At 43.0% G+C, this 14,815-nt stretch overlaps 1 protein-coding gene across 1 annotated transcript in view; it reads left to right on the forward strand.

The window, feature by feature from the left end:
• tmeff2a (transmembrane protein with EGF-like and two follistatin-like domains 2a) overlaps positions 1-14,815 on the forward strand; it is a 110,975-nt gene that overhangs the window by 68,853 nt on the left and 27,307 nt on the right. The window contains exon 4 of the mRNA XM_079731353.1: positions 3,528-3,554. Coding sequence (XP_079587479.1) covers positions 3,528-3,554 — 27 coding nt within the window. The remainder of the gene's footprint in view (positions 1-3,527; positions 3,555-14,815) is intronic.

Below are 14,815 nucleotides of genomic sequence, written 5' to 3' on the forward strand. Positions count from 1 at the left end.
TTATATGGGGACATCAATGTCGCTTAGACATCAGTTGATCAACGGGGGGGATTTAGGGTTGTGGGCTTGCAAGGGGTGGGATATGACGTAGGGTCTAAGTTCGCAAGAGGCGGTAAGTGTGGCCACTGTCACTGTAGTTTGTTTTGATTTGACCATGGACAAAAGGGAGGCAGAACGGGCAGAACTCATCGTGATCATCCTAAATGTTGCTAAAATGATGCATCATATATTCCGTTGCATCCCCAAAATCCAAAGCATCGATTAATGAAAGATTGGAGCGTGAGTTAGAGACAAATTGAAGAAACAACGAAGAACGACTGCGTTACCGGAGCAAGAGAGAGTATTTTCTTGCTTAATTTCACATATGACATATAACCCTTGGACAAATTAAGTTTATTTCTGTGTTTAACTGAGAAAACAGGGAGTGGAAGGATGGGACCCTATAATGTTCAGCTGACTCTTGTCAGTAATAATAATAAAAAAACCTTTTTCTATACACGTGCAGCTGTGAACTCATTTATTTTAATTTATTGTATGATGTCTACTTTTAGGGTTATGATAAGACCTTCTTTAAGATCTTTCAGCGTTCGCCACAAATGACTCTTAAAAGCAGTGCCAGCATTAAAATATTTTTCAACCATTCAGCAAACAAAAGGCAACAGGCTGATTATCATTTAGGGGGCCACTCAATGACATGCAGAAGCGTCATCAACACGCCCACTGAAGTGGTGTGAGAAATACCGACTTTCTGCTCCTCATTCACATATAAGGTAATTAATATTTCCTAAGGAGAAAATACCATCTCAGGGGTAGTATTATTCAGTAAATTTTCAGGGTACAAATGTCAGGATATGTTGACCATATATACGGCCCATCAAGAGTATAACATGAGAATATCAGGACTTACACGTGTGTCTGAAAGCAGCCAGTGTGTGAGCATTTGATTACATTATAAAATGAGTTAATTCATGGGTAACAGGAGTAATTGGTCAATGGAAAGTGTAGTATACTATGCATGCAAATCAATCATTCATTAGCTTTTACTGTTATTCAGGGATGAAAAGTGCATTGACATAAACATAAGAAAAATAAAACAACTAAAACAGTCCGCAGGGGGGAGGGGGGATATCAATATCGCAAGACATTTCAGGAGGCTCAAGGAGCTGAGTAATATTACATTTGAGCAACAAAGTGTAAGACATTTCGGGAGGCTCAAGGAGGAGAGTAATATTACATTTGAGCAACAAAGTGTAGTCTTGTGGTGGACTCTATGGAAATAATTCACCATACTGTGTTATTGAAATGTTTTCGTTCTGTATTATAGGGACGCTGTGTCTTTAAGATCACGTGACTTGTGTGTTGATATGCCGGTCGGCGCAATGTTTGAATTTCACTGTTTTTATGTGACAAAATAAACAACCTGCCATTGCTTGTCGACGTGAGAAATTGTCTCTTCACCTCTTTTATCGCAATTTCTACATATCCCAACGTCTTACCTGGAAGAGTTTGACAATGGAGACGTCGTTCAAACAGACGGGAGGGGGGAGGAGGGGGATATCAATATCGCAAGACATTAGGGGATGCTGGATTGATCTTGCCGTTGTCTTTCAATGCGTGCGTGTGTGCCCGCGTGTGTGCATGTGTGTGCGGTGTAGGGGTGGGGATCGAGAACCGGTTCGTACTAGCCGGGTCATCTCCATAGGAAAGGAAATTTCCTATGCAAAAAAGGGAATTCGTAGAGGCCCCTGTAGTTTACGGATCCAAAATGGCAGCAGACGCGTTACCTTTCGATGCAGCCTTAGATAGTGTTCTAAGTAGTTTAGAACACAAGTTTATTTTGAAAAATGAGCAACTTTCGGTGTTAAACTCTTTCATTACCAAGAAGGATGTCTTTGCCCTGCTACCAACAGGCTTTGATTGGCTGTGAGCTACGTACAGACTCATATGATAGACATTCGTAGCGCCCAATAAACGGCTCCGGGCAATCGTAAACCACGCCCCAAATACGAGAAAATGAATATGTGGTTCCCAGACCTCATCTCAATGTAGATTGAGATGAGGTCTGGCGTTAGCCAGGCTAACGGAGACCCCTCGAGCATTCGAAGTTCTCCGTCGGGATGTCAGATATGCAATGCAATTTGCCGCCTGATCGATCTTATATGTTGACTACAAACCATGTAAATAGTTTCGTAAATAAACTTCCAAAGCTTTGCAAATCTTATTTGGTGTTTCATTGGTCCTTCATGTGCAAAGTAAACAATGTACAAAGTAAATAAGGTGTAAAGTCAAACCGGAGAAGGGATTCAGTAAATGATTTTGTTGAACCAATCACAGCCCTTGCCGCCTCCGTTGCGTCGACGGATAGTTAAAAAATATTGTATGCGCACGTGTGCTACGGAGAGGGTCTCCGACTGGCTCTTCGGCTACGGAGAGGGCTCTCTGTGTCTCTGTATGCACTTTACGGAGTACTATAAACCGGTATTTAGTCTTGAAACGTCTTCGTCAGCGCGCAAGAGTGTGTATGCCATGTGTATGTGCGTGCGTCCGTCCGGTGTATGTGTGCATTTGCACATGCTGTGTGTTTGTGTGAGCTGCAGGTTGCTTGGCACATGCGCACTGACCAGGCCTGCTATTTTATAGGAGTAAGAAGTAAGATGTGTGATTTAGCTGCAGTGGGCCAGAGGCCTGGAACTGCATTGGACACTGACTGGACAGAATGCCATTGTTGTATTATTTTTCTTTTTTTTTTCTCTTTTTTTGTTCATGTTATTAACTTGTATTTACTTGTTTATCTCTATTAATTGTTTATTTTATTCAAACAGATTTATTTGAGGTCATATAATATTGAAAAATGTTATTTTGTTAATGCAGGGATTACATTTTATTTACAGACAGTGCTTTATTATATCTTGTTTTAATTTTCTGCTTAAAGTAAAATAAATATAAACATAGGCTATATATGATAAACATGCATATGTTTATTTGCAGATAATATCGGCTGTCGAGATGCATCCTAAAATCAGTATCGTATGGGTGGCAAATCAGTTATCTAGGTCGGACACGCCCACTCATAATTGAGTCATGTAGCAGGCGGCATGTTTCACAAACACATGCAAATGAAAGACAACAATTTGTATGCATAGTGGCGAGTAAACACCACAAATGAGACAAAGGGCACAGATTCAGAACACCACTGATTGCATAAGTGTGTTGTTAACAACTAGTTCAAATATTCTGAAAACAATAAAATATGCATGTATGTTTTATAACCCTTGATAATTATGTATTACATGTTTATAGCTGCAAGACATGCTTAATAACAGTTTAATTTATCTAAAATACATATTTGATAAATGTGGGATTTATGTTCAACATTTATCATTTACATTATTTACATGATAATATTTATCAATTTGTTTAACACATGTTGAATAACTTGTTCGTAATGATTCATGAATGTCAATATTAATGTTAACTGGTAAATATATGTTGAATACATTTTAATAACTGTTTCCCCTCCTTCACAGATGCTGGCTCGGGATCAGGAGATGAAGGTAAGACAGATTTTTTTGCCTTTCCATTCTCATCCCCCGCCCCTCTTCCGACTTCTCCTCTTCCTCTTTCTACCTCGGCTGCTCTGCCATGTTATTACATCATGATCCATCCATCCATCTATTTTTCCATCTATCCATCTGTCTATCTAGCCATCACTCACTGTCTGTCAATCCGGCTTTCTACCTATCGAGGAATGGTACAAACCATCTTTCTTTATCTCTATGTATCTCACGTTCTTCCTTGAGAGGTAAATGATTCATCTCAATTGTTACACATGGCTCACATCAACAAATAATGCACACAATTACAGGTTCACTGTTGCATACTGCTATATATAACAGTTCACATGTGTGAAAACAACAATGTTTTTGCCTATAATGGGTTCAGGTGTGTACGTAAAAGTCTAAGTTTAAGTATATTATGTTTTCAGATGTGTAATAAGAAGAGTGTTTATGGGTTCAGATGTGTCAATACAACAGTGTTTAAGTATATTATCACTTCAGCTGTGTGAAGAGAACAGACAGTTTTTGTTTAGTCGTGATCAGGAATAAAGTGGGAAGACTTTCTCTGGAATAGTGCTGAGCTAAAAGGGCATGCGTCGGTGTGTGACTTTCACCGTGTGTGTTTGTGTGTGTGTCTGTGACTGTCAGTGTGCGCAAGTATCACTTTTGTTGTCTGAATAAGATGAGAGAACATTAACTTTCCCATGGCATTAATGAGTGTTGCATCTCCAAACTGGAAGACAAACACATCAAACACGCACAATTTGCCCGAGAGCGGAACACAGCCAACACACACACACACACATGCATGCACGCACCAGTCACACCAGTTAAAATGCTACCAGAGAGGTGTCTGCCTGCCTGGTTGCTGCGGCGGGCTCTGACTGCCCACTCTGCCCACTCTCACTGGTGGGAACATAGCAGTGCTCTTCCAGTATTGCTAAACTGCATCCATCTATCGTCCTCAGCCTGGTCAGAGCTGTGTGTGTGGGGGTGGTTGGTGGTGGTGGGGGTTTGGAGGGGGGGTAGGGCAGTGACAGCTAAATGGGATGCTTGTCCAAAGTGCACACACACACACACACACACACACACACACACACACACACACACACACACACACACACACACACACACTCATTCACAGATGCACATTAGCCATGCAAGCAAGCACAGACAGCCACCAGCAGCACACACAAACACATTAAGTGGGCTGTGGGTAAACTGATAACAAACGCCCTCTGATGACCATAAATAGAACCCATTATACATTGAAGCCATGCAATTCGTATGTTACATGCATGTGACCTCATGCAGTGTGTGTGTGTGTGTGTGTGTGTGTGTGTGTGTGTGTGTGTGTGTGTGTGTGTGTTCGTGTGCTTCCCCATGCGGCGTGGCGAGGAGTCGCCATGCGCAACGAGCCCCACGGAACGTCTCAGCAAAGATCTGGCGGCGTGATTACAGGCGGCAGAATAGAGAAAGGGCGGGAGACGGATGGACAGACAGCGGGAGGTAGGGAGGGGGGGAGGGGGGAACGAGGGAGGGAGGGAGGGAGAAAAAGTGGAACGAGGGAGGGAGGAAGGAAAGGAGGGAGGGAGACAGAGATGAACAAAGGAGGGAGGGAGAGAGGGAGAAACAGAGGAGGGAGAGAGAGAGAGAGGACGGAGGGACGGATCAGGGGAGAGATGGACGCAGGATGGGATGGAGCGAGAGAGGGAGGGGGTGGGTGGGATGAGCAGGAAATGAAATGGGTCGCTAGGTCAACCGGAGAGAGAGAAGGAGGGAAGCGGAGAGGGAAAAAGAAATGGCCGGAGGACAGGAGACAAACAGATAACAGAGGAAACAGAAGGCGAGCGATAATGGAGGACGCAGTGATGAAGAGAGAGAGGGAGAGAGAGAGAGAGAGAGAGAGAGAGAGAGAGAGAGAGAAAGAGAGAGAGAGGTGGAGACTGGGGGGAGAGAGCGCGGGACAGACAGTGAGAGTGCAGGGAAACAAGGACAACGATAAGGGGGAGGGTGGGAACAAAACAACACCCATATCTGCATATCTGCTCCCCACACGCTCACAGCACACCTTTCGCCTTGGCGTAGAATCGGTGTATTATTATTACGGTGACGCATGTGTGTGCCTGTGATGCACTGTGATTCATCCCGAAGGCCATGGCGTGTCATCTGTTGTTGTCGAGTCTGTAGTCACAGAACAACAGAGAATGAACCCACCGCTGGCCAAAAACCCCAGAAAGGCATTTCAGAAGGACTTAAATAGACATTTGTTGCTGTACACTATTGATTGCATTGTGCTTCGGTTTGTTCCCATGCCCTCCTCTGTGACTCACTATGGATCACCGACGGCTGCTTAACGACTCAACGTAAATGTTGTGGAAGGAAAAGGGGGCCGACCAAAGGATGTCTCGATGAAGGATGATGAAAAGGAAGACAGAAATAGGAATAGGCCTCCTTTGAGTGTCGGGGGGGTGACCGGGTTAAATGAGGAAAAAGGGCCGGAGAACTTTCTGGAACAACGTTGTCAGATTTGTTCTCCGGTGCCATCCGTCAGACAGATGAGCTGTTAGCGAGCGGGAGAATACGCGCTTTCCGCAGGGAAGTTGAGATAAGTTGAACAGCGGAAAAATGGAACAGAGAGGAGAGGAAATGATTACGGAAAAAAAGGAGAGGAGAGGAAAGGGGGAAACTATTCAAAGGTAGGACTGGACGTTGTGGCAAATGAGGCTATACAGGTGGAATAGAGTTTGGAAGGAGGGAGGAGTAGGGAGGGATGGAGGAGGATTGTAAGAAGGAGGGAGCAGGATTTTTACGAGCGGGAAGGAGGTTAAAGATGGTGACTATAAAAAGTGGGTGAGGCAGAGCCGTTGTGGAAATAGCATTGGAGAGCGCTTCCAGTAAAAATCAACCGTCTTTTAATGACCAATAATAAATCCACACACCTAGGGCACTCCAGCCTACATAGAGGCCAGCCACAGTCTGTGTGTGCATTTTTTTTTGTTTGTACCTTCGCTCCAAGCCTTCTCTGTGCTTTCCCTTGCAAGGTCCGGTGCACATGTGTTCCAGTTGTTGTACCTGGTCTTTTTATTACCGTTGAGCACAGACGCAGGTCATCTGAGGATGTAGTTCCTCCCAGGGCATCCCCTTCAGTCATATGGACAGAATTAGACGTTCTTCAAATCCAATTGTCCACTTGCGAAATTGAATTAGAAACATTCAATGGCAACAAGGACAAGAGCCTTGGAAACCGCATTTATTCTTACCGTGATTTCAATGGAACTCGGCGTACAACGTCATCAGCAAATTCTATTTGATAATATTTGGTTTGATTTCTACTCGACATACAGTGGAAATGGAGCAGGCAGGGCAGCCTAGGGGGTGTTGCTCAAGGACGCCTAGAGGTGGAGTACTCAGTACTTTCTGGCAGGGGGTCGAAACCCCGGAGCCAATACACTATCCGGACCCCCTGTATACCCTGCATGTTGTTGTGTCTCGACATCAGAATCCACTGAAAAAAGTGCAGTCACCACAAGCACAGAGCCACAAACACGTTGTGCGACAGCAAACATCAAAACTCCCTCGCTGTCCCTCCAAACCGAAAAACAAGCATTGTGTACCGAAGTGGAACCTTAACTCGGCAGCCTTCATTTCAAAGGTATAAGTCGTCTCCAGACATAAGACATTCTGTCAAGGTCGGAAAACAGTCTGTAACTTAGATTAAAGCCCACCTCACTCTGTTGGCGAGGAGGAAGAGGAAAAAAAACGACTTCATTACAAGTGCTGCCCTTTAGACGTACCCAGTAGTGGGGAAAGAGAGCTGTGGGGTTCTACCGTCTGATTACAACGACTGATGGATCTCTCTCTCTCTCTCGCTCTCTCTCGCTCTCTCTCACTCTCTCTAACTTACTCTCTCTCGCTCACTCTCTCTCCCTCTGTCGCTCTCTTTCACTCTCTCACTCCCTCACTCTCTCTTTCTCTCTCTCTCTTGCTAACTCTTTTGCTCACTCACTCTCTCTCGCTCTCTCTCTCTCGGTCTCTTTCTCTCTGCAGAATTCTCTCTCGCTCTCTCTCGCTCTCTCTCGCTCTCTCTCGCTCTCTCTCTCTCTCTCTCTCTCTCTCTCTCTCTCTCTCTCTTGCTCACTCTCTTGCTCACTCTCTCTCTCTCTCTGTCCCTCCCTCCCTCTCTCTACACTATTCTCTCCGTATTCACCTTGAGACTCGGTCAGCACACTCATGCAGGTGAATCCTATCCTTTTGTAGCAAATCCCGGTTATCCTCATCGCTGCTCCTGATTTTAGATTCTTCTTTTTAGTCATCATGTGCTAACGATGACATTCATTGTGCCGTCAGTGCCTATCCCGCATGAGTGTATTTCCTACTCACTCTCACAGTGTGCGAGTCCACTTGCTCTTCAACACTTTCTCTAGTGCCGTGCTCTCATTTTTCGCAGGTGAGTGCTGAATAACACGGGGGATAAACAATGCCCTTGACTAAATTGAATTACTATTGGCTGATTAGGTTAATTAATGGAATAATCATTTAAAAGCTAGCGCCGTATAGATTCTGAGGAACTTCATTAATTTGAATTAACCGCTGTACTCCACTACCGAGCAATTATGAATTCAATTTAAATTGATCTCCATCGTTCAATACACCGCAAAGAACATTCAAGCCGTCTAAGAGAGACTGTCGCAGTGGCTTTGCTGTTTCTGAACAGATTATTTGAGGAGAATATTTCACAGCTTCCTCTGATATTTTTAACACTGAACCGATATACTTACTGGGCTGTAGTTGAGGCTGACCTTCAAACTGTTTGAACCCATGATCTAAATCCCTTCTGATGAATATTGAATGGAATAGAATGGTGAAGATCTAACCAGAATATACCCCAAAAAAAGATAGAAATTAATAGAATAAAACAGTTTACAATATAATATTAAATAATAGTAACGTAAAATCAGAGGAAAGGGGGAAAAGGTGACTCCCTGCTTCCAAACAACCAATCGCGTGCCTCTCCCCTGCCTTCAATCAGAGGGGGAACCCGCTGCCCCCGGTAGCCGCGCTGGTATTGCCATGGTAACCATGTTAGAGGTTTAGGGAAGTGAGTAATCTAATCTTTCCACTTTGTGGTATAGCGATAAGGGCTGCCACATCCAGCTTTCCATCGTGCGTGTGGTGTGTATTCGTCTTTGTGTGGTGTACACGTACATATACACAAACGTACGAATGCACACACACACACAACACACACACACACACACACACACACACACACACACACACACACACACACACACACAGACACACACACACACACACACACACACACAGACACACACACACAGACACACACACACACACAGACACACACACACACACACACACACACACACACACACACACACCCGCACAGGCGTAAAAGCTTCCCGGCTGAAATGTCCCACTCTAATAGGCAGGTGAAAGCTATGGGCCGATATACCCCTGGCCCTCAGCCTCAATAAAGCCTGTGAAGTCTGATCTATAGGCCAGTCCATCCCTCCATACCAATACCATACCAGACCCCACAGGCTAACTCGTATATGGGTACTTTGCTCGACACCGATTCTGATCACACACTGCCACAGCACAGCTGCTGCTGTTAAGTTGACTTATTTTCTCCACGTTTGATTTATTCATCGAAAGAAAGCAAAAGAAAATCTGCAAGAATGATCAGGCAAATGTTCTGTATCAAAGACCCATTTATCCAAGCCTTGCTGTGGACCAAAATGATTTCATTTGCAAACAACCATAATAATCCCACTGCGAAACCTAAACACATAGTTTAGTTATATGCAGAGCAGACATGGAAAATGGTTTAATCTAGACTTGTGATATGGAAGTGATGTAACCTACACTAATGATATGATAATCCTAACCTAGTGATACAATAAGGTTGTAATCCTTACCCAGAGGGATAATGGTTTTTGATGAGAATGAGAAGGATTATGTCATGTAAATTTACTGCTTACTGTGTTTATGTTGTAATCAGTCGGAGAATGATAGATTAGTGTCGTAATCTAGATGAAGAAGGTTAATGTTGGAGTCTAGTTTGAGATGATGCTTCTAGGATGTAGTGATACAGGGGATTCATATTCAGATAGCGATTCGATAAGGACCAGGGTTAGGCACCTCACTCACGGCCGCAGACATTGGGGATAGAACCCATCTGAACAGCCAGTACACCAGCCTGCATTATGTTGTAATCCAGATGGACAATGATAGATAGCAATTCAGCAAATTAGATGAGGGCAATGTCCTGCAAAACAACTCAACATGGTTTGTCTATCTCTCTCTCTACCTCCTACTCTCACTCTCTCTCACTCTCTCTATCTAATTCCCTCCACCCATGTCTCTCTCTCTCCCACTCCCTATCTGTCTCTGTCACACAACTCTCCCTATCTCTGATTTTCGCCTTACTCCCCCTCTCCATATCTCTCTGGGTCTCTGGCTTTTTTTCCTTCCGTCTTCTCACCACAGGACCTTGTCCAATCAGAATCCCCTGGAATGGTTATTAAAATTGCCTTCGCCATCGCTGATGAAATGTAAATCTGCCTGCTAACACAGTCTTAGATGTGAGATCTACAATCTGTGTGTGTGTATGTGTGTGTGTGCGTTTCTGTGTGTGTGTGTGTGTGTGTGTGTGTGTGTGTGTGTGTGTGTGTGTGTGTGTGTGTGTGTGTGTGTGTGTGTGTGTGTGTGTGTGTGTCTTGCATGCAGGGATCCATCAGCCAGATGAGATGAGATGGTCAGGGGGCGGGGGAGGATGACAGAGGTAGTGGGTGGTGTTAGGGAGACGTGATTGAAGTGGTGGTGGGTGGTGTAATTGGGAGGTGAGGGAGGCAGTGGTGGTTGCTGTTAGGGAAAGACGATAGAGGTAGTGATGGGTGGTGGAAGGGAGAGGTGATGGAGGTATTGGTGGGTTATGTTAAGGGGAGGAGATGGAGGTCATGGTGGGTGGTGGAAGGGAGAGGTGATGGAGGTGTTGGTGGGTTATGTTAAGGGGAGGAGATGGAGGTCATGGTGGGTGGTGGAAGGGAGAGGTGATGGAGGTATTGGTGGGTTATGTTAAGGGGAGGAGATGGAGGTCATGGTGGGTGGTGTTTAGGAGAGGTGATGGAGCTCATGGTGGGTGGTGTTAAGGAGATGGAGGTAGTGGTGGGTGTGGTGTTTAGTGGGGTTTGGGGCAGCGGGTGGTAGTGGGGGAGGTGTAGCAGACAGGGTTTGATCAGAGATGGGGCTCTGAGCGGCAGAAGGCAGGCCAGTGTCTGAGCTATCAGTTGGGGTTGCTTAAACATTGTATTTGTCTGTGTGTGCGTGTGCATGTGCGTAAGTGTGCGTGCGTGTGTGTGTGTGTAGGCTGATGGCTGATGAGAATTGAGATGGCACTGCTGGGCCACCTACTCTTCCCATCAGATATGCTATTATTAGATATTTTGTGAGAAAAATGGAAAAGGGTCTGAGGTGATAGGTGGCTATAGGGGAGGGGGGGGGGCTGGAGGAGGAAGAGGATGATCATTATCGCCATAGAGACCAGGATTAGCAAATGGGACTCCCAAGTCACAGAGACAAACTCAAGAAAACACATTTACATGTTTGTGCGTGATTTGAGTACATTGTTAATTAAAAATCGTCGTCTGCGTGTACACACACTATGTCTGTGTGTAGGCACACAGTTCCATAAGTGCTTCTGTTTGTCTGGACGTATATATGTGTCTACATATATATTTGAATATATATATATGTATATGCACATACATCTATAAGGGTGTGTCTGTGTGGAACTCTGTGTGTCTGTGTGGACTGTGGGGTTGCAGGCTAGTTAAGGCTTATCTCTGGGCTGTGAACATCACCTGCTGGGGGCCTGCAGCTCTCCATCTGCCCGGAGCTGCCAACGTCTCACCTGGAGGCAGGGGAGAGGATGTAAATACTGTTTCAAACGGGACGTAAAGACTGTCAATCATTCCTCCCTGAAATAAGCGTGTCGGTATAGTCCAAGTTCAGCGGTGCAGGCATCCCCCAGAGCAGATGTACTTCATAGCTAATTTATGGATTCCATATGCAGCCTTATGGTGGAAGGATATCAACCTGAATATATTTTTAATCCTGTCTAAACAAACCGTTGAAAGTTTAATAATTCACCACCGTTTTGTAGCTCTATTTAAGCACTTGGGACATTATGCAAAGGCAAGAAAGCAACATTTGTCACACAACCAATGAAATGCGACCGACTGCATATTTTTAGAATGACAGGCCTCCTGTTCATATGATGTGATTACCTTTATCTTCTAAACATGGTGCACATGATTACTGTCGTCGCATTTCTCCTTTTTAATTATCCAAGGCGGGTTGCGTAGCATTGGCCTTTTAAGCGATATATTCCCGGAGTCTTTTCTGAAGATACTGAGCATTTTTTCTGTTGCCTTATTATTACTGTTGTGGCCTGACACACACATGGCTGAGTCACCAATTATCAGAATATATTTTCTTTGTTTGTTTTAAGAGTTATCATTATCTTTATCAGAGGTGCTATAAACTAAAAAAAATATATACAAAAAATAACAAGTCCTCCATCGATCAGTAAGCAATGAAAGCAATGGGATCGTTTACCGCTAGGGAGCAACACAAATCTCAATTCATACTTTCACGATATGTCTACTCATTCCTAATTAAGATGTTGCTATGATGAATATTATAAATGACATATTGTTTGGTCTACGATACTCGTTTGCATATACGGGTTGAATCCATAGTAGTTAACGTTACACCTACTTAAACATCCATATATTTAACTCAATTATATGTATATATATACATCACAGCATGAGACCAAATACAAAAATAACAGAATACATAATCAACGAAGCCCCTTTTTCAAAAGACAAAATGGGATTCATAAAGAAACCTTTTCAAGCCTCCGGAATTACCATAAAACAAAGATTACCATGAAGAAGCAAACCTCCTGCTGTGCTTCTTCCTACGCCTCCTCCCTCCCTTCAGCGTTCTTTCCCTACCAAAAGCACCACAAAGATCCCTGACAAACTTCCTTATCATACATCTTACCCACTTAACCCCTTGGCTGTCTCCTGACTCATCCCCCTCACATCGGTGTGTGTTTGTCATCGACAGTTTCAATCACTCCTCCACTTCCCCTGTTCCCACGAGACTCTGGGGCGCACTGGGTACCATATGTAAACATCTGAGGCTGGGTTTGTTTGTGGATATAAGGCCCGTCCCTGGTGCTGGGATTGCATTCCCAAGAGCTCCCGTGCAAGCCTGGATGCTCTGCGCTTGTGTACTTAGCGTGTTGCGTTGGGTATATGTGTGTATTTATGTGTTGTTATTATGATGAGTGCGATGTGGTGTTTTGGGAATGCCCAGTTTGGCTTGAAGTTTGTTAACATCAGACAAAAACAACATGTTTGTTTGTCGTCTTGAAATGGCAGACCCACTGGCCGTTACTTAGTTCTGTGCTTCTTGGGTTAATGTAGATTAAGTGTAAACACACACAATTAAATACTATCTGATATTAAGGCTTATGTTTATTTGAACGTCTTGCCAAGATGGATGCAGCCGGAAAGTATGTTGTATATAAGGACTAGTCTCTTTCACATTGGTGTACCTAAAAAGGTTTTAACCTGTACAATAATCAGTTCAATTGTGTAGTGGGAAATGGCATTGTGGTTTCTTAATGAAAGATGAAAACACAAAGCTATTGATTGATGAAGATTAGATGATTTTAGTGAATGGATTCACATGGCAATTACAACTGCTTTGAAAAATGTGAACACAGACAATATAAATAACAATGCAGTTGCTTACTTTTAAAACAGTTTAGAAACCCAATTTCAATCAATAAATAAGTAAATCAATAAGTCAATAAAAATCCAATGCATTAATCAAAACTGCTGATAGGACATGAACTTTGAACAGAACAGAAATAACTGATATGTATATTCAATCATCCCAAATGTTTTTGTTTACTTCGTTCCCGGCTGGAATGAAGTCCAACTGAGAAAGCAAAAGGCAACAGACATATATTAACTCACATAAGTTCCTTGTCAGGATAAAACAACCAAAATATCTGACTGAGGTAAAATGCATGTTCATTATAAGTGTGTTTTTTTATGGGGCTCTATTTCCTGATGTGCTTAAGACAATATTTCCTGTGTGCACAATTTTTTTTGGCCAGTCATCACACCATAGCTAAATAATCTTAGGGTGGCAAGGCCTGAGAATCCTGTACATTATGGATGACAAGTTTCTTGTTTTTTGATGCATACACTTGTGCAGGTTCATAAAAATCGATGTAAAAGTAACCTGGCATCTTATTCTCATTATTTGTGCTCTCTTTTACCTAAAATAGTAAATATCCACACTCCATTAAAATTGAAGTGTAGGTGTTCATTGGAATTGAGAAATCCTGTCATGCCTATTTTAAACTCAAACACTGTTTTTCTATAAACAAAGGTCCATAAAAATGTACTTTTGAAGTTCTTTGTATTGGAAGACATGGATTTGAATTGGTTGAAACTAGCACAGCTCTTGGACAATGTTTCAGCACTAAAGACGAGATAAATAAGGCAACAAAAACCGTATTGTTGGTGGGAGGGAATGAGAACAGCAATACAACCAGCGCCAATACGGCGGAAGACAGATCAACTGGAAACTAATTGACCTGTTTGTTTTCATCTGTAAAATACAAGGCATTTCAACTACAGTTGGACCTCATTTTGAGATGAATCTCTTCATTTAATATAATTTGATTTGATTTTACCAGCTGAATAGAATTCCCCTCGATAAAAATATAGTTTATTTCCACTGGAAAGTTTTCAGATTTTGATGTTGGAAAAATAATGCTGTAAAAAACGATTACACCGGACACAGATTTTAGATAAACAATGTGTTTTGGAAAACTGTCTAAATCAAGATTTCTGGTATGACATCATCATCAAACAACATATAAGGGAATGTTTATATCCAAGAAGATGGTCTCTTAAAGAACACATGAAACAGAAATGTACCATATATCTTGCCAGCTTATTTTCTCAGCAGCAGTTTCAGAGGTAGGAGAACACAATTATTGCAACTATGTATAAAATTGATAAAACGGTTCAGACATCCTCCAAGGCAAATTCTGATCAATAAAAAATCTGTTCCAACACTTTTTCCCTTCACCCTAATATCCGGGTTTACTTTTCAACCTGAATCAAATCATAAGA

Source organism: Pollachius pollachius (assembly GCF_949987615.1).
Source record: "Pollachius pollachius genome assembly, chromosome: 3".
NCBI lineage: Eukaryota > Metazoa > Chordata > Actinopteri > Gadiformes > Gadidae > Pollachius > Pollachius pollachius.